This window comes from Triticum aestivum, chromosome 7B, assembly GCF_018294505.1.
Source record: "Triticum aestivum cultivar Chinese Spring chromosome 7B, IWGSC CS RefSeq v2.1, whole genome shotgun sequence".
Classification (NCBI taxonomy): Eukaryota; Viridiplantae; Streptophyta; class Magnoliopsida; order Poales; family Poaceae; genus Triticum; species Triticum aestivum.
The window spans coordinates 684336617-684359311 of record NC_057813.1 but is presented as its reverse complement, the minus strand read 5'-3'; the positions used below and the strand labels follow the sequence as shown (position 1 = coordinate 684359311).

General features: G+C 48.3%; 1 protein-coding gene and 1 pseudogene across 1 annotated transcript; both read right to left on the bottom strand.

Moving 5' to 3' along the window:
- LOC123158454 (putative receptor-like protein kinase At4g00960) overlaps positions 1 to 7510 on the bottom strand; it is a 74443-nt pseudogene extending 66933 nt beyond the window's left edge.
- A 5192-nt stretch (positions 7511 to 12702) lies between these two features.
- LOC123160097 (GDSL esterase/lipase At1g28600-like) lies at positions 12703 to 18977 on the bottom strand. The gene is made up of 4 exons (XM_044577918.1): positions 18855 to 18977; positions 13760 to 13901; positions 13464 to 13676; positions 12703 to 13340 (listed from the first exon to the last, which is right to left on the bottom strand). The coding sequence occupies exons 1-4, from the start codon at positions 18975 to 18977 to the stop codon at positions 12703 to 12705; spliced, it is 1116 nt and encodes a 371-aa protein (XP_044433853.1).
- Positions 18978 to 22695: the final 3718 nt, after the last annotated feature.

Sequence of the window (22695 nt, the reverse complement as noted above, 5' to 3'; positions counted from 1 at the left end):
TTTGCAACACAGGCAAGAACTCTTTCTTTAACTGTTCCATTTTGAACTATTTCAAAATCTTGCCAAGGTATGTACTCATTGAAAATCTTATCAAGCGTCTTGATCTATCTCAATAGATCTTGATGCTCAATATATAAGTAGCTTTTTACTGAGGTCTTTTCTTTTTAAAGAACTCCTTTAAAACACTCCTTTATGCTTTGCAGAAAAATTCTACATCATTTCTGATCAACAATATGTCACTCACATATACTAATCAGAAAGGCTGTAGTGCTCCCACTCACTTTATTGTAAATACAGGCTTCATCGTAAGTCCATATAAAACTATATGCTTTGATCAACTTATCAAAGCGTATATTCCAACTCCGAGATGCTTGCACCAGTCCATAGATGGATCGCTGGAGCTTGCACATTTTGTTAGCACCTTTAGGATTGACAAAACCTTCTGGTTGCATCATATACAACTCTTCTTTAATAAATCCATTAAGGAATGCAGTTTTAACATCCATTTGCCAAATTTCATAATCATAAAATGCGGCAATCGCTAACATGATTCGGACGGACTTAAGCATCGCTACGGGTGAGAAGGTCTCATCGTAGTCAATCCCTTGAACTTGCCGAAAACCTTTTGCGACAAGTCGAGCTTTGTAGACAGTAACATTACTATCAGTGTCCGTCTTCCTCTTGAAGATCCATTTATTTAACATGGCTTTGCTGATCATCGAGCAAGTCAATCAAAGTCCATACTTTGTTGTCATACATGGATCATATCTCAGATTTTATGGCCTCAAGCCATCTCGCGGAATTTGGGCTCATCATCGCTTCCTCATAGTTCGTAGGTTCATCATGGTCTAGTAACATGACTTCCAGAACATGATTACTACACCACTCTGGTGCAGATCTTACTCTGGAAGACCTACGAGGTTCTGTAGTAACTTGATCTGAAGTTTTATGATCAATATCATTAGCTTCCTCACTAATTGGTGTATTTGTCACAGGAACTGATTTCTGTGATGAACTACTTTCCAATAAGGGAGCAGGTACAGTTACCTCATCAAGTTCTACTTTCCTCCCACTCACTTCTTTCGAGAGAAACTCCTTCTCCAGAAAGGATCCATTTTTAGCAACGAATATCTTGCCTCCGGATCTGTGATAGAAGGTGTACCCAACAATTTCCTTTGGGTATTCTATGAAGACGCACTTCTCCGATTTGGGTTCGAGCTTATCAGGATGAAACTTTTCCACATAAGCATCACAGCCCCAAACTTTAAGAAACGACAACTTGGGTTTCTTGCTAAACCACAGTTCATATAGTGTCGTCTCAACGGATTTAGATGGTGCCCTTTTAAACGTGAATGCAGCTGTCTTCAATGCATAACCCCAAAATGATAGTGGTAAATCGGTAAGAAACATCATAGGTTGCACTATATCCAATAAAGTACAATTATGACGTTCGGACACACCATTGTGGTGTTCCAGGTGGCATGAGTAGTGAAACTATTGTTTTTAACTAAAAGCCAAACTCGTAACTCAAACACTCTTCTCTACGATCAGATCGTAGAAACTTTATTTTCTTGTTACGATGATTTTTCACTTCACTCTGAAATTCTTTGAACTTTTCAAATGTTTCAGACTTGTGTTTCATTAAGTAGATATACTCATATCTGCTCAAATCATCTGTGAAGATCAGAAAATAATGATACTTTCCACGAGCATCAACACTCATTGGATTGCATACATCGGTATGTATTATTTCCAATAAGTCAATAGCACGTTCCATTGTTCTGGAGAACGGAGTTTTAGTCATCTTGCCCAAAAGGCACGGTTCGCAAGCATCAAATGATTCATAACCAAGTGATTCCGAAAATCCATCTTTATGGAGTATCTTCATGCGCTTTACACCGATATGACCCAAACGGCAGTGCCACAAATAAGTTGCACTATCATTATTAACTTTGCATCTTTTGGTTTCAATATTATAAATATGTGTATCACTACGATCGAGATCCAATGAACCATTTTCATTGGGTGTGTAACCATATAAGGTTTTATTCATGTAAATAGAACAACATTTTATTCTCTTACTTAAATGAATAACCGTATTGCAATAAACATGATCAAATCATATTCATGCTCAACGCCAACACCAAATAACACTTATTTAGTTTCAACACTAATCCCGAAATTATAGGGAGTGTGCGATGATGATCATATCAATCTTGGAACCACTTCCAACACACATCGTCACTTCACCCTTAACTAGTCTCTGTTTATTCTGCAACTCCCGTTTCGAGTTACTAATCTTAGCAACTGAACTAGTATCAAATACTTAGGGTTTGCTATAAACACTAGTAAAGTACACATCAATAACATGTATATCAAATATACTTATGTTTACTTTGCCATCCTTCTTATCCGCCAATCACTTGGGGTGATTCCGTTTCCGGTGACCAGTCCCTTTGCAGTAGAAGTACTTAGTCTCAGGCTTAGGACCAGACTTGGGCTTCTTCACTTGAGCAGCAACTTGTTTGCTGTTCTTCTTGAAGTTCCCCTTCTTCCCTCTGCCCTTTTCTTGAAACTAGTGGTCTTGTCTACCATCAACACTTGATGTTTTTCTCGATTTCTATCTTCGTCAATTTCCGCATTTCGAAGAGCTTGGGAATCGTTTCCGTTATCCCTTGCATATCATAGTTCATCACGAAGTTCTACTAACTTGGTGATGGTGACTAGAGAATTCTGTCAATCACTATCTTATCTGGAAGATTAACTCCCACTTGATTCAAGCGATTGTAGTACCCAGACAATCTGAGCACATGCTCACTAGTTGAGCGATTCTCCTCCATCTTTTAGCTATAGAACTTGTTGGAGACTTCATATCTCACAACTCGGGTATTTGCTTGAAATATTAACTTCAACTCCTGGAACATCTCATATGGTCCATGACGTTCAAAACGTCTTTGAAGTCCTGATTCTAAGCCGTTAAGTATGGTGCACTTAAACTATCAAGTAGTCATCATATTGAGCTAGCTAAACGTTCATAACGTTTGCATCTGCTCCTGCAATAGGTCTGTCACCTAGCGGTGCATCAAGGACATAATTCTTCTGTGCAGCAACGAGGATAATCCTCAGATCACGGATCCAATCCGCATCATTGCTACTAACATCTTTCAACACAATTTTCTCTAGGAACATATCAAAATAAACACAGGGAAGCAACAACGTGAGCTATTGATCTATAATTTGCAAAATACTACCAGGACTAAGTTCATGATAAATTTAAGTTCAATTAATCATATTACTTAAGAACTCCCACTTAGACAGACATCCCTCTAATCCTCTAAGTGATCACGTGATCCAAATCAACTAAACCATGTCCGATCATCACGTGAGATGGAGTAGTTTCAATGGTGAACATCACTATGTTGATCATATCTACTATATGATTCACGCTCGACCTTTCGGTCTCCGTGTTTCGAGGCCATATCTGCATATGCTAGGCTCGTCAAGTTTAACCTGAGTATTCTGCGTGCGCAACTGTTTTGCACCCGTTGTATTTGAACGTAGAGCCTATCACACCCGATCATCACGTGGTGTCTCAGCACGAAGAACTTTCGCAACGGTGCATACTCAGGGAGAACACTTCTTGATAATTAGTGAGAGATCATCTTAAAATGCTACTGTCAATCAAAGCAAGATAAGATGCATAAAAAGATAAACATCACATGCAATCAATATAAGTGATATGATATGGCCATCATCATCTTGTGCTTGTGATCTCCATCTCCAAAGCACCGTCATGATCACCATCGTCACCGGCGCGACACCTTGATCTCCATCGTAGCATCATTGTCGTCTCGCCAATCTTATGCTTCCACGACTATCACTACCGTTTAGTAATAAAGTAAAGCATTACATCGCGATTGCATTGCATACAATAAAGCGACAACCATATGGCTCCTGCCAGTTGCCGATAACTCGGTTACAAAACATGATCATCTCATACAATAAAATTCAGCATCATGCCTTGACCATATCACATCACAACATGCCCTGCAAAAACAAGTTAGACGTCCTCTACTTTGTTGTTGCATGTTTTACGTGGCTGCTACGGGCTTAAGTAAGAACCAATCTCACCTACGCATCAAAACCACAACGATAGTTTGTCAAATAGACTCCGTTTTAACCTTCGCAAGGACCGGGCGTAGCCATACTTGGTTCAACTAAAGTTGGAGAGACAGTCGCCCGCAAGCCATCTCTGTGCAAAGCACGTCGAGGGAACCGGTCTCGCGTAAGCATACGCGTAAGGTTGGTCCGGGTCGTCTCGTCCAACAATACCGCCGAACCAAAGTATGACATGCTGGTAGGCAGTATGACTTGTATCGTCCACAACTCACTTGTGTTCTACTCGTGCATATAACATCAACATAAATAACCTAGGCTTGGATGCCACTGTTGGGTTTCATAGTAATTTCAAAAATTTTCCTACGCACATGCAAGATCATGTGATGCATAGCAACGAGGGAAGAGTATTGTCTACGTACCCAACGCAGACCGACTGCGGAAGCGGTGACACGACGTAGAGGAAGTAGTCGTACGTCTTCTCGATCCAACCGATCAAGCACCGAAACTACGGCACCTCCGAGTTCGAGCACACGTTCAGCTCGATGACGATCCCCGGACTCCGATCCAGCAAAGTGTCGGGGATGAGTTCCGTCAGCACGACGGCGTGGTGACGATCTTGATGTACTACAGCAGCAGGGCTTCGCCTAAACTCCGCTACAGTATTATCGAGGAATATGGTGGCTGGGGGCACCGCACACGGCTAAGGAATAGATCACGTGGATCAACTTGTTGTGTCTTTGGTGCTAGCCCTGCCCCTCTATTTATATGTTGAGCCCCGTGGTCGAAACTTGGAGCAAAAGCCTCCTCAAAGTCGGTTTTGCCCGAAAGGCAAGAGTCCCACTCGGACTCCAGGACCAAACGCCACAATCCTTGGCGTCTGGCCCAGACGCCATGGGCCTCGGCGTCTGGCCCAGGGCCAGACGCCAGGGTCTCCGGCGTTTGGCCCCCTGGCCTCCGCAAAACTCCTTTTGCACCGACCTAAAGCCTCATGGGCTTGACCCCTTGGCCTAACCATATCATCCAATATATGAATCTTTACGTCTCGAACATTTCGAGACTCCTCGTCATGTCCCCGATCTCATCCGGGACTCCGAACTCCTTCGGTACATCAAAACATGTAAACTCATAATATAACTGTCATCGTAACCTTAAGCGTGCGGACCCTACGGGTTCGAGAACAATGTAGACATGACCGAGACACGTCTCTGGTCAATAACCAATAGCGGGACCTGGATGCCCATATTGGCTCCTACATATTCTACGAAGATCTTTATCGGTCAGACCGCATAACAACATACGTTGTTCCCTTTGTCATCGGTATGTTACTTGCCCGAGATTCGATCGTCGGTATCCAATACCTAGTTCAATCTCGTTACCGGCAAGTCTCTTTACTCGTTCCGTAATACATCATCTCACAACTAACATATTAGTTGTAATGCTTGCAAGGCTTATGTGATGTGTATTACCGAGAGGGCCCAGAGATACCTCTCCGACAATCGGAGTGACAAATCCTAATCTCGAAATACGCCAACCCAACATCGACCACTGGAGACACCTGTAGTACTCCTTTATAATCACCCAGTTATGTTGTGACGTTTGGTAGTACCCAAAGTGTTCCTCCGGTAAACGGGAGTTGCATAATCTCATAGTCATAGGAACATGTATAAGTCATGAAGAAAGCAATAGCAACATACTAAACGATCGGGTGCTAAGCTAATGGAATGGGTCATGTCAATCAGATCATTCTACTAATGATGTGACCTCGTTAATCAATCAACTCATTGTTCATGGTTAGGAAACATAACCATCTTTTATTAACGAGCTAGTCAAGTAGAGGCATACTAGTGACACTTTGTTTGTCTATGTATTCACACATGTATTATGTTTCCGGTTAATACAATTCTAGCATGAATAATAAACATTTATCATGATTATAAGGAAATAAATATTAACTTTATTATTGCCTCTAGGGCATATTTCCTTCAATTGAGCCTTCTGGCGACGACACAGTGGAACTCTCAATGAAAGCACCAATGTTGGTGTCAAAATAGGCAGATCTCGGGTAGGGGGGCCCGAACTGTGCGTCAAAGGATCAAAGGTAACATGAGGTAGGGGACACACTATTTAACCAGGTTTGGGCCCTCTTAATGGAGGTAATACCCTACTTTCGCTTGATTGACTTTGATGAGTATATGGGTTACAAGAGTTGATCTACCTCGAAATCGAAATGGCTAAACCCTAGATGTCTAGCATGTATGATTGTGATTGCCCCTAAGGACTAAAGCCTCCGGTTTAAGGCACCGGAGGGGACTAGGGTTGTACAAAGTCGGTTTACAGAGGAAGGAAACTACACATCTGGATGCCAAGTTTGCCGTCCACGCAAAGGAGAGTGCCATCTGTTCACGGGAGAAAACCTTCTATCTCGTATCTTCATGGCCCATTAGTCCGGCCCATGTCACATTGGCCGGCTCCCCGAGGACCCCACAGTCTAGGACTCCCTAAGTGCCCCCCTCCACAGTTACACACCTCGGTCATATCGTCGTAGTGCTTAGACGAAGCCCTGCGCTGGTAACTTCATCATCACCGTCGCCACACCATTGTGCTGCCAAAACTCTCCCTCAGCCTCAACTTGACCAAGAGTACGAGGGACTTCATCGAGATGAAATGTGCTGAACGCGGAGGTGCCGTACGTTTGGTACATGGATCGGTTGGATCGCGAAGACGTTCGACTACATCAACCGCGTTAACTAACGCTTCCGCTTACGGTCTACGAGGGTAAGTGGACACACTCTCCCCTCTCGTTGCTATGCATCACCAAGATAGATCTTGCGTGATCATAGGATTTTTTTTGAAATTACTGCGTTCCCCAACAAGGCTGCCTGCCCGAGCACGACCCGTTCATGCTCCTGACTCACCTTGATGCCAAGGTAGTAGCTGAGCTTGCCCAGATTGTCCATCTGAAACAACTTGGTCATCTTTTGCTTGAAGGAGTCGATTTTTGTTGGGGCTGCACTGGTGATGATGAGGTTATCTAGGTAGACTATGATGATCATGAGTGATCCGCCTGTGCTGCGTTGGTAAACTGCGTGCACCGATGGAAAGCGCTCGAAGCCAAGCATGCACAGGTTCTCGTCCAGCTTCACGTTCCAAGCCCTCGGCACTTGGCAGAGACCGTACAACGCCTTGCAAAGGCGCAACACCTTGCCCTCCTGGCAGGCCACGGAGTACCCGGCGGGTGCTGCACATAAACCTCCTCGAGCAGGTCACCATTCAAGAAAGCGGACTTAATGTCCATATGGTGTACCTGACAGCCATGGTGCACCGCTAGCGCGACGAGGACGCGCACCGAGTCCATGTGGGCGACCAGCGTGAAAACCTCCTCAAAGTCCATGTCTTGCTGCTGGACATAGCCCTTTACCACTAGACGCGCCTTCTGCTTCACTACCACGCCTCAAGGGTCCTTCTTAAGCTTGTAGACCCACTTTAGACAGATCGGGCGGTGACCAGGCGGGAGCTCGCTCAGCTCCCAGGTCTTGTTGGCGATGATGCTCCGCATCTCTTCGTCCATTGCCACGCGCCAACCCTGCTTCCTCTCCACCTCAGCGAAGGAAGTTGTCTCCTCTCCCACGAACAAGCACATCTCATTGTCGTTGTAGTTCGCCTCCACCTCCTTGGTTGTGTCCCACATGTTCTACAATGTGCGGTACCGGTGCGGTGCCTCCGAGTCGGTGGACGTCTCCGATGCGCCAGTGGGTGGTGAGGCATGTTCAACGCCTGTAGGTATTGAGATCGGTGTCGCATATGTCGGGGACGCAGGTGAGGGCGTGCCGACCGCACTCTGTGGCATGGACGGCTCGGCGCCGGGTGAGGCCACCGTGTTGTGCGTGCTCGGAGTGTCCGCCAACTCCACCCGGGCACTAGGCATGGCCGCGGGCACCAGCTTGATGGTGAAGGAGTCCATCCCCTCACCTTGTGCCTCCATGACAGAACTTCAATCCCACGACACGTTCTCGTCGAACATGACATCTCGGGAGACATGGGCATGCCCCAAGGGAGGGTGGAAGACACGGATAGGCTGCTGAACCTGGCTCGTACCCCAGGAACACCACGGGCACGCTCCGATCAACAAGCTTCTTCACATTCGGGCGTGTCACTTTCACATGAGCGACGCACCCGAAAGTGCGAAAATGCTGGATGCTGGGCCGGCTCCCGCCCCACGCCTGGTATGGTGTCATGCCAGCCACGCTCTTCATCGTAGCCCTGTTGAGCAGGTGCACGGTCGTCGTCACGACCTCTCCCTAGAAGCGTGCCGGGACGCTCTTGGCCTTGAGTAGACTCCGCGCCATGCCAACGATGGTCTGGTCGCGACGCTCCACCATGCCGCTCTGTTGTGGCGTGTACGGGGTGGTGAGATACCGGTGCACCCCCAGTTCTGCGAAAAACTCGCCAGGGCTGGTGGAATTGAATTCGTCCCCGCGATCGGTGTGCAAGGTCTTGAGGCGGTGACCGGACTCACGCTTTGCAGCCTCCTGAAATTGCTGGAGCATCGTTTCCGCCTCGCCCTTCATCGTGAATAGGCATAGCCACATGGAGTGGGTCTTGTCATCGACGAGCAGGAGGAAGTACCACTTCCCTCCCGACATAGCAGGGAAGATAGGACCACACAGATCTGCATGCACCAGCTCGAGCACCTCCCCAGCGCAGTTCAGGGCTTGGCGGGGAAAAGGAGCTCGACGGTGCTTGCCCACCAGGCACGCCTTGCAGACGCGATCCACCTCGTTGAGGAGGGGCAGACCGTGCACCATTTCCTCTCGTGCGAGTTATCAGAGCGCCTGGAAGCCGATGCGGTCGTAGCGCACGTGCCACAGCCATGCATCCTCGCCGGCATGCACCACGAGGCACATACAAGCGCCCGTGGTTGTGCTGCACTCGCACGAGCAGCCGCCAACCTGGATCGCGCAGCTGCGGCATGCCATGGGATATGTGCGCCTCGTAGACGTCCTCGTCAGCTAGCCTATGCTGACTATATTGCTGCACAAGTTGGGGGGTGTAATATACCTCTGACAGGACTAAATGCTCAGCGTTGAGGCATTGGAATAGAATGTTCCTCTACCCTCGATCTGTAGCGCTGATTCGTCGCCCTGCTTGATAGAGATGCACAAGCCACAGTCCAGCTCGGAGAAAATCTCCCGCCGCCCGGACATATGGTTGCTGGCGCCTGTGTCCAGGAACCAAGAGGTGCCGCATCCTCGACCGTCCGGCGTGGGGCGTGCCTGGGAGCGCTCCTCATTGAGCATGATGTGCTCCCCAGTTGTCTCCATGGTCGGGGTGAGCACACACAGGCTCGCCAGGAGGAGCGTGGAATCCTCGGTCCCTCCCTCTACCAGGTGCGCCTGCTCCTTGCGCTCGCGCTAGTGCTCGGTGTAGTCCCGCGAGAAGTGCCCCGGCTTGTTGCAGTTGTAGAACTTCACCTTGCTCGTGTCGCGGCCGCTGCTGCGACCGCTAGAGCCGTCGGAGCTGCCGGTGTTCTGAGGTGGGTGAGAGTCATTCCTCCGCCCCTGATTCTTCCCATGGGGGTTGTTCTGTCCGTCGCCGTTGCCTCCGCCGCCGCCGGACCCTTGGCCGCTCTAGCGCGCTTGTTTGCGCACCTCCTGCTGCTGCTGAGTGAGATACAGCTTCCCGCCACTTTGGCTCGGTGCGGGCGCGGCACAATGCTCCTCGGCGGTCCCAACCGGCCAATGTGCTCCTCAGCTGAGATCGTCGTTAGGTTGAGAAGCGTCTCGATCGCCACTGCGATCTGTGTGTAACGTGAGGGGACCACACGCAACAGCTTATGCACGACACATACCTCCTCGACGTTGTCGCCAATGGTGCGCAGCTGGTTGACGAGGCTAGTGATGCACATCGCAAAGGCGTCGAGGGTCTCACCGTCATGGAAGGCGATCTGCTCGAATTCCGCACAGAGTCGGTCTACGATTGCCTCGTGCACGTGGTGCACCCACATGTGCATGACCTGGATGGTGTCCCAGGCCGCCTTGGCATTCTCCATGACGACGAGGATGCCGAGCATCTCTGGCGGAACGGCTCGGAGAAGAATTGCGAGCGCTGACTTGTCGTCACGCACGTGTTGTGTGTTGCCTGCCTCGATCGCGTCCCAGAGCCCCCAGGACTCCAGGTGAACCTTCATGACCAGCGACCACTCGATGTAGTTTCTGGACGTGAGCGTTGGGAACGTGGATCGCCTTTTCAGTTTAAAAAAAATAAAAGAAAATGATGAAAATGTCAAAAAAATAAAAAAATAAGTTTCTCATGTGATATGTGGTCTAGTTGTTGGGAAAATTTGCAAATGTGAATTTTGACTTTATTTGCAAAATCTCTCTAGAATTTAGTTAAATGGGCATAACTTTTGCATAGTAACTCAGATGAAAAAGTTACATCCAAATTTAACGGGGAACCCCGTTAAACATTTTCAAAATCCTCAAAAACCTAACAGAAAAAAGTTATGAGGCTTTTAAGATCTAGAGTGGAAAAATCGAAAAGATTTCAAACTGTGGTCAAATTGTGGTCAAACAATGGTCAAACTAATTATTCTAGAATATTAGTGTCACTAAATAATTATTTCAGTTATTTTGAATTTTGGTCAAATCTGGTCAAACTGTGGTCAAACAATGGTCAAACTAATTATTCAAGAAATATTAGTGTTACTAAATAATTATTGTTATTTAAAACAATAGTTTCAAACTCAAACAGTGAAATGTGTCACTTCATGCTCAAGCAAAATTCCTGAAGGTTAATAGGATTGCCATCTTACTATTGTCAGGAAAACAACAAGTGCAGACTTGGAAACGAGGGAGAATAGAACCCGGAAGTTAATCTTGCTCAGGCTGGGGGAGTGGGAGGATGGGTGACCGTTGGGGAAGTTAGATGATTTGGAATGATGAGGGGTGATTAGAGATTAGAGGATAAATTGAGCAGTGATGAGGGGTGGTGATTAGAGATTAGAGGTTAAAATAATTCAGAAATTTAAAAATAAAAAAAATTCAAAAAAAATCATAAAATTTCATTTAGTCCCGGTTGGTGTTACCAACCGGGACTAGAGGTGGAGCTCCACGTGGCCGCGGCCTTTAGTCCCGGTTCGTTTAAGAACCGGGACTAAAGGGGAGAGGCATTAGTAACGACCCTTTAGTCCCGGTTCAAAAACCGGAACTAAAGGGTCTTACCAACCGGGACTAGTGGGGGGTTTTCTACTAGTGCGCGGCTGCGCTCCCGTGGTGGAGTCGCCGAGCGGCTTGGGCCGCCCCTGCCTACGCTGAGGGGTGCCGCCGCCGCCGCCACCGTTGTCGCTGCCGCTACTGCCTCGTGGTCCGGCTGCTCTTCGTTGTCGGACATGATCGTGAGGTCGCAAAACGAGGTTTTGAATCAATGAAAAAAATAGCGTGCTATAGCAAAATAGCGGCAACCTTAAAATATGCTATTGGCGTGCTATATCGCGCTATAGCGTGCTATTAGCGAGACGTTGTACACCGATATATTTAACGAGGTAATTCTCAATACGCTATAGCGTGCTATTTTTTTCAGTGATTTGAATACCACTTGCTAGGAAACTAGGCTCGCTGAGACAGGTGTTTTGCATCGCGTGCAACATTGCGATTTTTCTGTTTTTCTTCCTATGCTATTAATTCGTTACAACGAAAGAGATGCAGGTGGCGATCGTAATTATGCGCCACGATCCGCAGGATTCGCGCCATCCCACGAGAGCCGATCGTGCCTCCTAATCACCTGCTAAGCTACCAGGCCGAACGACGCGACAACTTCGATCTACATGCCCATGCAAGGGTACGTGCATGGCACGCACACATCACGGCTCATGCGTACTTGCTTATTTGTCGGAAAAACAAACTAAGCTAAGCACAACGACCAGATTAGCTAACACAGCTCCGACGTGCACGGTTGCAACTTCGCCGTCGAAGAGCGTGGCTGATTGCTGAACGGTTGCAGCTCTTTGCCGGGCGGCGTCGCTGGATGCAGCTCGACCAACTTCTTGTTACAGCTCTGCCAACCGCTGGTTCCAGCTCCCGTGGCCCCTGATTTGTCGCTGAGTGTGGTGCCTCGAGCTGGAAGGAAATCACGGCAGCTCGTCCATGGCCATGGCGTTGGGTGCTTTTCCCAGCTGAGATGCGTTTTGGGAGGAAGAAGAAGGCGCTGGAGCAGAGAGATAAAAAGGGGAAGAGGATAAGAAGCAAAGGGGGCGGCTGAGCTGGACAGGTCGAGAGAGATAAAAAGGGGAAGAGGATAAGAAGCAAAGGGGGCGGCTCAGCTGGACAGGTCGCGTGGTACGCGTGGCCCCTCAGTGCTCGCATCGGCGATGCGCCCAAGTTTAGGCCGGCGTGTAGACGCGCAACGTTTTCCTATTTATTTTTATTTTTTCCACTGTTGCACTTTTTGATACACATATGGTACAAAGTAACAACCTCTAATAAAATATAAGACGTCACCAAAAAAAATCTTATATTTTTGTTACAAATGGAGTATTAATTAGCTGCAATGATTATTCAAGTCTCAAAATGAAGGAACTGAATTCTCCTAACAAGCGTGGAGCAACGGGGTGTCGGTGTACGGGCCGTTGAGCACCCCATTGGCGATAACATTGTACGCCTTCTCCGTCATGTGGATCTGGTCCCAGTTGGCGAACCTTGATGGGTCGGGGCAGACCTTCGCCTTCTGGTCGCACAAATGGCCTGTGCCATAGGGGCCATCGCCACCACAACACGCTACCAAAGGCTTGTCAATGCCATTCCTGCTAGGATTCTTGACGAACTCCATGAAGGCACCGTAGTAGTCGCCGTAGATGATCTTCACGCCGGGGTTCTGTGACTTGAGCTTGCTGATCTCTTGTTTCAGTAGCTGGTTGTGCATCTGGGAGAATGCGTTGAACCACTTGAGGCAACCGAACTGGTCGTAGTCCGTGGCCGTGTTGCTCTTGTAATCTCTGAGGTAAACCGGCACGCACCCAATGGGGAAGTTCCCCGGGACAAGGACAGTCCTAGCACCAAGCTTGATCACCTCTTGGACACCGGCGCCTATGCGGGCAACCACGTCCGGTATGTACTCCTGGGCCGTGTCCCGGCTGTGTGTACGATCGAAGAACCAGAAGTTGTAGTCGTTGCCACCAATCTCGCCGAAGACGACTAGGGATTCGCTCATGAGACTCTTGGTGGCAGCTATTCACAGACAAAAAAAAAGAATAAGTTGACCAGGAACACATATACATGTGCATGCAGACACGTGGCTAATTAGAACATGATAAGCTGACTGTAACGTATGTTTTTGCATGCGTTACGTACCATCTCCCGGAGCAATCCGTGCGAGCACTCTCTTGAAAGAAGCCAGCTGCTCGTCGAGGCACCCGCGCTGCAGACTGAAGTTATACCTTGACATGAAGTACATGGGGTTGAGCGCAATAGAGCCAAACACGGCGAAGTTGGCACCGGTCTGGAACTTCCCCGTCTTCTCCTCGGGAATGCTCGGCGGCAGCAACGGCAGGCCGAACGCTTGCGCTGACACAACATCAGGCACAAAATTTAGCATGCGTACGAAACTCGGACTGTTGGAACACACACGCATGCATGTACGTACTGACCGTAGAAGTCGATGATGAGACGCCCATCGGAGGCACGGCCCGTGGGGTTGTGGAAGTAGGTCTCTCCATAAGGGGGCACTGAGGGCGGACCCGGCGGACTGTTGCGGGTGATGTACGCGAAGTTGCCGGTGTCCGTTATGGATGAAAGATATGAAGCGTTCCTACTCCATCGAGGGAGCCGCGTGGTAGTTTATATTGATGTGTGGCCGAAGCCTGGCTTGACGTACAAGGTTATGACAGAAAGAGTTTGGGTAGAATACAAGAGAAGGAAGGAGGTTGAGATTACAACTCTATATTCTAACACCCTCCCTTAATCTCAACTAACCTAAGTTAAGATTACTCTTGAATTCTTCAAATGGTCTTGCTGGTAGTGCTTTTGTAAAACCGTCAGCCACTTGATCCTTAGAAGGAATAAATCGAATCTCAAGTTTCCTTGCCGCAACCCTTTCTCGTACAAAGTGAAAATCAATTTCTATGTGCTTTGTCCTGGCATGGAACACTGGATTTGCAGAAAGATATGTTGCTCCCAAATTATCACACCATAAACATGAGATACGATTCTTCTTGATTCCCAATTCCTCAAGAAGTGATTCAACCCAAATGATCTCAGCAGTTGCATTAGCCAAAGACTTGTATTCAGCTTCTGTACTTGAGCGTGACACAGTAGCTTGCTTTCTAGCACTCCAGGAGATAAGATTAGATCCAAAGAACACTGCAAAACCTCCAGTTGATCTTCTGTCGTCACTACATCCTGCCCAGTCAGCATCAGAGAATGCACTCACAAGAGAAGAATTAGACCGTTTGAAATGAAGTCCTATTCCCATAGTATGTTTCACATATCTCACAATCCTCTTGACAGCTGACCAATGTGCAGAAGTAGGTGCATGAAGATATTGACAAACCTTGTTGATAGCAAATGAGATATCTGAACGTGTGAGAGTTAAATATTGTAGTGCTCCCACAGTACTCCTATACCTTGTACTCTCCTCCTCTTGAAGTGGCTCACCTCATATGCTGAGAGACTTTCTGAGGAGGATAAAGGTGTAGGCATTGGCTTGCAATTTTTCATCCCCATGCGAGACAGAAGCTCAAGAATATATTTTTCCTGATTTAACACAATACCATCTTGAGTTTTCTTGACTTCAATACCCAAGAAGAAATGCAAATCACCTAGGTCCTTCAAGGCAAACTCTGAGCTCAAATCATGCAAAAGAGCATTAGTAGTATTTTGTGAAGAACTTGCAACTATGATATCATCAACATATATAAGCACAAAAAAGACTACTCCTGCCTTGTTATAAATAAACAAGGATATGTCAGCCTTGGAAGCAACAAAGCCAAGATATTTTAACTGTGAGCTCAATCTGGAATACCATGCTCTGGGTGCTTGCTTTAGACCATAGAGTGCTTTATCAAGCTTGCAGACATACTGTGGCAATTTCTTACTCTCATACCCAGGTGGTTGTCTCATAAACACTTCCTCTTCCAGAACACCGTGCAGAAACGCATTCTGTACATCTAGCTGCCTTAAACTCCATCCTCTGGATACAGCAATGGCTAACACAAGTCTGATAGTTGCAGCTTTCACAACGGGACTAAAGGTGTCCTCATAGTCAATGCCATAACGTTGCTTAAAGCCCTTTGCAACTAGACGTGCCTTATATCTGTCAATGGAGCCATCTGCCTTCTTCTTAATTCTATACACCCATTTGCAATCAATAATATTTTTACCTCTCTGATTTGGTACAAGATGCCAAGTCTTATTCCTCATGAGCGCAGAATACTCCTCATCCATTGCCTTTTTCCATTTAGGATCATCAAGTGCATTCTTCAACGATGTTGGTTCTCCTGAAATACACAACATTCCATATGGTATAGTTCCATCTTTCCTAATTTTAGGATTCCGTATACCTTTCTGTAGCCGGGTCATAACACGTGAAGAAACCTCTCGCTGCACCGCTGGTATACTTGCCACAGAAGATCCAGGAGAATCTGCTGATGCAGTGGACTGATTTGTCGTCATATGCGCAGGGGATCCTGTGGCTTCTGGTGTGGCTGCCCCGTCTGCAGGCACTGGCGCAGAGGATCCGCCACCCGACCGCGACTGGAGGCGCGCGTGGTGCAGGGAGGATCTTGTCCCGCCGCTGGTCCCGCCTGACGCTGGCGCGCAGGGCGAGGGGGATTCGGCCCCGCTGCTGGTCCCGCCTGAAGCTGACGCGGCAGCACGGGAGTGGCCCGCCCTGGATCCAGGATTGGAGCCATCAGGGGCTTGATCCGAGGCGGATGCGGTCGCGTGATCCGAGATCTGCGCGCGTGCAGGGGTGGCAGGCGCCGCCAGATCTTCTTCGTCATCTGTGCCAGCTTCGTCTCCTTCCTCAGCATGAAATATAGGATCAAAACCAGCCATATTTTCGAGATCTTGGTCATTTTGAGCACCGTTTTCTCTAGGGACCTGCACAGGCATAAGAGAAAGACCAGTACCAGCAGGAATATCATCACATTGGTTAGTACAATTGTTGTCGCCCCCATGATCAAAAGACCGAAGATGTGAAGGAAGAAGAAGAATTTCTTTGCGGAGAAGTGCACCAGCATTAGGATGAAGGGATGCAAAGGGAAACACGGACTCATCAAATACAACATCTCTGGATATATACACCCGACCAGTAGGAACATCAAGGCACTTGACCCCTTTATGCATGGGGCTATAGCCTAAAAAGACACACCGTTTTGAGCGGAAAGCGAGTTTGCGTGTGTTGTAAGGCCTAAGATTGGGCCAACAGGCACAACCAAAAATACGAAGAGATGTATAGTTGGATGTGACACCAAGAAGTCGTGTAATGGGTGTTTCAAATTTGATAACTTTACTTGGAAGCAAGTTGATGAGATATGTAGCAGTTAAGAATGCTTCATCCCAAAATTTAAGCGGCATGGAAGCATTTGCTAACAAGGCAAGCCCCATATCAACTATGTGATGGTGCTTTCTTTCAGCGGATCCATTTTGTTGGTGAGCATGAGGACAAGATACATGGTGTGATATGCCAAGCTTTTGAAAGAAAGAATTTAGTTTTTCATACTCACCACCCCAGTCACTTTGCATAGCAATGATTTTAGAGTTCAGTTTGCGTTCAACAAGATTTTGGAAATTGAGGAAAACTTGGAATACATCAGATCGCTTTTTCAACAGATAAATCCAAGTAAATTTACTATAGTCATCAATAAAACTTACATAATAGGAAAATCTACCAACTGAAATAGAAGCTGGCCCCCATACATCTGAAAAGATAAGTTGTAAAGGGGCAGTAGACACACTAGTAGAAATTGGGTAAGGTAATTGATGACTTTTTGCTTGTTGACACGGATCACAAACTGACTCACTACTAGGCTCATAAGAGAGTTTATTTTTGCTAAGAACATATCTAACTATGACTGAAGATGGATGACCTAAAAGACTATGCCACCTTGATGTAGATAGCTTGGTGACAATATTTGCTTGTTTATTGGACCATGAAGATGATGATGATGATAATGATATGAGTGGGTAGAGTCCTCCCAAGCACCGTCCTCTAAGAATGACTCTCCTTGTTTTCAAGTCCTTAACCAAGAAAAAATAAGGATAGAATTCAATAAGAACATTGTTATCAAGAGTGAATGGATGAACCGAAACAAGATTTTTAGAGGTTTGAGGAACATGCAAGACATTGGTCAAGTGTAAATTTTTCACGGGGGTTTTAACAATTGAACTACCAATGTGTGTGATATCCATACCAGAACCGCTTGCCGTGCGAATTTGGTCGCCTCCATTGTACTTCTCCCGCATCATCAACTTGTCAAGTTCACCTGTGATGTGGTTTGTTGCTGCACTGTCGGCGTACCAGTTGGTGTCCACGCCATAGGAGACTGCATGCACCTGCTTTTCTTCCTGGTCGTTTTCTTCATAACGCCACCAGCAAACTCGTGCACCTCCTGGATGGTGTCTGTAGCATATCTGACATTCTGGATAGTCATGCTGTTGCTCACGAGCCTGCTGTTGCTGTTGCTGTCGAGGACGGCCTCTGAATCCGCCGCCTCCATTGGAGGAAGACGACTGTCGGTCACCGCGGTCACCACGATCACCACGACCACAACCTCTTCCTCCACGCCCGCGAGATCTGCCACGGGACTGGCCACGGCCTCTGTAGACCGCATTAGCGGATGAATAGAACCCGCCTGAAGATGAGTCGCCTAGCATCTCCATCCTTTGATCAAAGGCAGCAATCTGGGCAAAAAGATCGTCGGCTGTGATGATGTTTTTGACAGCGCCGATCGCCGCCACCACGGGGTCGTAGTCGCGGTCCAGTCCGGCCAGAATATAGTCCACCATCTCTGGATCAGATACGGGACGACCTGCAACAGCTAGTTCATCCCCAAGACTTTTCATCTTCGCCATATACGCCGAGCTTGACATCGAGCCCTTCTTGGTATTGGTGATGGCGATTCTCAGATTAGTAATCCGAGACTGAGATTGTGAGGCGAAGAGATTTGTCACCGTCGTCCAGAGCTCAAAGGTGGAATCTTTCCCAACAACTTGTGCAAGAATTTCTTGAGACATGGAATTGAGAAGGTATGATAGAACCTGCTGATCTTTGGCGATCCAGGGTCCGTATAGGGGATTCGGCTCTAGGGCCGTGGTCTTGTCTGCCTTCGTGATCTCCACCAACTTGGGTGGAGCGGCATCGGTGTTGTCCAGGAGCCCCGTCACCTGCGCGCCTCGCAGGGCTGGGAGAACCTGCGTCTTCCAGAGGATGAAATTATTTCTTGCGAGCTTCTCAGACGGCGGCGATCCAAGGTTGAGGGAGACGCCGGCGGAGGAAGCCATGGAGACGATGATGTGTGGTTTCTAGGGTTTTGGATTGTGGCTAGATGTATGAGAAGAGGTGGCTCTGATTACCATGAAAGATATGAAACGTTCCTACTCCATCGAGGGAGCCGCGTGGTAGTTTATATTGATGCGTGGCCGAAGCCTGGCTTGACGTACAAGGTTATAACAAAAAGAGTTTGGGTAGAATACAAGAGAAGGAAGGAGGTTGAGATTACAACTCTATATTCTAACAATGGAGTCGCCGAAAGAGAAGATGCGCTTGAAGCAGCCGCACGAACCTAGATCAGCTTTGAGAAGCAGGACGGCAAACACGAAGATGACTGCATGGGAAATGGAGCGGTGGCGATTGGAACTCCCCATCTTAGCTGTGTAGCTAAACAGGAGAGAGAAGAGACAGACTCTAGCTATCTGGTTACAAATAGAAGTCTTCCAGATCTACGTTTCGTTTAGTATTCATCCCCATTTATATTAGAGCGTTATGCGGTCCAAGTGTGTATATCAAGATGACTGTCAATTTCATTAATGAATTTTTTTAGCAGTGTGTATCTTACTACCCCACAATTCTTTCCCTACAGTTATATCTTTGGTGCATCGTGAAGATATTGCTAAACATATCTTTTCTTTTGTGGAAATTGCTAAATATATCGAGCTCTGAAAGATAAGATTGGGTTTCTATGGCCTTAATTAATTTATGCACTGTATATGGGCCGACTATTGACTTAAATTATCTTGATTCTTCCGTGCAAAAGAAATTATCACTGGTACGCGTCAGTGCTTTACTGTGACGCCCCGGATTTAATCGTACACTAATCATGCACGCAAACATGTACGATCAAGATCAGGGACTCATGGGAAGATATCACAACACAACTCTAAAAGTAAAATAAGTCATACAAGCATCATAATACAAGCCAGGGGCCTCGAGGGCTCGAATACAAGTGCTCGATCATAGACTAGTCAGCGGAAGCAACAATATCTGAGTACAGACATAAGTTAAACAAGTTTGCCTTAAGAAGGCTAGCACAAACTGGGATACAGATCGAAAGAGGCGTAGGCCTCCTGCCTGGGATCCTCCTAACTACTCCTGGTCGTCGTCAGCGGGCTGCACGTAGTAGTAGGCACCTCCAGCATAGTAGGAGTCATCGTCGACGGTGGCGTCTGACTCCAGGGCTCCAGCATCTGGTTGCGACAACCAGGTAGAAGGGAAAGGGGAAAAGAGGGAGAAAAGCAACCGTGAGTACTCATCCAAAGTACTCGCAAGCAAGGAACTACACTACATATGCATGGGTATATGTGTAAGGAGGCCATATCAGTGGACTGAACTGCAGAATGCCAGAATAAGAGGGGGATAGCTAACCCTGTCGAAGACTACGCTTCTGGCAGCCTCCGTCTTGCAGCATGTAGGAGAGAGTAGATTGAAGTCCTCCAAGTAGCATCTCCAAGTAGCATCTCCAAGTAGCATCTCCAGAGCATCGCATAGCATAATCCTACCCGACGATCCTCTCCTCGTCGCCCTGTGGAAAAGCGATCACCGGGTTGTCTGTGGAACTTCGAAGGGTGTGTTTTATTAAGTATCTGGTTCTAGTTGTCATAAGGTCAAGGTACAACTCCAAGTCGTCCTGTTACCGAAGATCACGGCTATTCGAATAGATTAACTTCCCTGCAGGGGTGCACCACATAACCCAACACGCTCGATCCCATTTGGCCGGACACACTTTCCTGGGTCATGCCCGGCCTCGGAAGATCAACACGTCGCAGCCCCACCTAGGCTCAACAGAGAGGCCAGCACGCCGGTCTAAACCTAAGCGCACAGGGGTCTGGGCCCATCGCCCATAGCACACCTGCACGTTGCGTACGCGGCCGAAAGCAGACCTAGCCTAGTGGCGTTCCAGTCCAATTCGGCGCGCGCCGCTCCGTCGCTGACGTCTGAAGCGCTTCGGCTGATACCACGACATCGGGATACCCATAACTACTCCCACGTAGATGGTTAGTGCGTATAGGCTCGTAGCCAGACTCAGATCAAATACCAAGATCTCGTTAAGCGTGTTAAGTATCCGCGAATGCCGAACAGGGCCAGGCCCACCTCTCTCCTAGGCGGTCTCAACCTGCCCTGTCGCTCCGCCACAAAGTAACAGTTGGGGGCCGTCGGGAACTCAGGCCCACCTCTACCGGGATGGAGCCACCTGTCCTTTCAGCCCCCATCTCCGAACAGTATCACAGGTAATGTAACAGTGTAAGGTATATAGTATATGCCCGTGATCACCTCCCGAAGTGATCACAGCCCAGTAGTATAGCATGGCAGACGGACAAGAATGTAGGGCCACTGATGGAACACTAGCATCCTATACTAAGCAGTAGGATAGCAGGTAAAGGTAACAACAGTAGTAGCAAAGACAGGCTATGCAGCAGTATAGGATTAACTGAAAGCAGTAACATGCTACACTACTCTAATGCAAGCAGTATAGAGTAGAATAGGCGATATCTGGTGATCAAGGGGGGGCTTGCCTGGTTGCTCCGGCAAGAGAGAGGGGTCGTCAACTCTGTAGTCGAACTGGGCAGCAGCAGCGTCGGTCTCGTAGTCTACCGGAGAGAAGAGGGGGAAGAAACAATAAATATAATACAAACATAAGCATGACGGTGCATGACAAGACAAGTAACGGTGCTAGGGGTGCCCTAACGCGGTATGAGGTGGTACCGGTTAAGGGGGGAAACATCCGGGAAAGTATTCTCGGTGTTTCGCGTTTTCGGACAGATGAACCGGAGGGGGAAAGTTGCATGTTTGCTATGCTAGGGATGTGTGGCGGACGAACAGGCTACGTATCCGGATTCGTCTCATCGTTCTGAGCAACTTTCATGTAGAAAGTATTTTCATCCGAGCTACGGATTATTTTATGTTAATTTATAAAGGTTTAATCATTTTCTAGATTTCCTCGATTTAATTTAATTCGAAATTAAATAGCTAAATGCTAGGTGCACCCAGCTCTGCGTACACAGAAGTGTACCCGAGGCTGACAGGTGGGCCAGGGGTCCCAGTTGACCAGTCAAGTGTGGGGCCCCCTGTCATTGACTGTTACATTAACTATCTAGTTAATTTAGTCTAACAAGGTTATTAGGCTAATGGATTTTAATTAGTTAATTAGGTTAATTAAACATAATTAATTAATTAATAACTTTTTAATTATTACTTTTATTTTAAAATTCTTTTTTTTAAACGTTCTGTACGGTGGGCCCCGTTTGCCATAGGCCCATAGGCCAAACCGGGTGCAGGCGCTACCGGTAACGGGCGCGTGGGCGACCGACAGGGGCGAACCCGAGCGCTGGCTCGAGCGAGGCCATCGGCGCCGGCCGGGGAGCGGACTGGGCGGCGGAGGTAGCAGGGGCCTCGAGCGAGCGCAAGAGGGGAGGCGCAGGGCAAAGCCTGGCGGGGGCGTGCGGGGGCTCAGTAAGGCTGGACCGGCGAGCAGGTAACGGCGGTCGAGCCATGGAGCAGCGCAGGAGAGCGAGGGGAAGGCTCGGGAGAGTACGGCGGGGTGGCCGCGGACAGCCATGGCGGGGCGGCAGGGCTCGTGGTTCGTCGCGAAGAGGACGCCGACGCAGGCAGGTGCAGCCACGGCGGCGTGAGCCGTGTCGGGGAGAAGGAACAGGGGAGTGGGCACAGTAGCAGTGGGCAAGCGGGGCGCGCACGGGGCGCGCGTGTGCGCTGGGCGTGGCCGACGGTGCGTGACTGGCGACCGGGAGACGTGCAGGAGCAGGCACAAAGAGGAAAGAGGAGGCCAAAGGCCTCACCAACGTTGCAGGGGTTCGTTCGTCGAGGCTTGGGGAAGCCGGCGTGGGGAAAGACGAGGAGGCCTCCAGCTACGGCTGTGATGGGGTCGGGGCGGTCCGGTGAGCGACGAGGGTCGGTGAAGGCCGTTGGGGAGGAGGACGAGGATGCGAGCCGGCGGATCCGACGATGAAGCACGGTGGTGGGGCGCGGGATCCACAGGCGGCAACGGCGACATCGGCGGGGCGCGGTCGGGGTTGAGCCCCGATCTAGATCAGGGGGGCGAGAGGGAGGAGAGAGTGGGGTGGATATCGT

Bases quoted from the DNA above. Each gene is read 5' to 3' on its own strand.
- LOC123160097 (XM_044577918.1), bottom strand. From the start codon at position 18,977: ATGGGGAGTTCCAATCGCCACCGCTCCATTTCCCATGCAGTCATCTTC. The intron at 13,677-13,759 runs GTCAGTACGTAC...ATGTTGTGTCAG, and splicing joins TCTCATCATCGACTTCTACG to CGCAAGCGTTCGGCCTGCCG. The intron at 13,341-13,463 runs GTACGTAACGCA...GTCTGTGAATAG, and splicing joins ACGGATTGCTCCGGGAGATG to CTGCCACCAAGAGTCTCATG.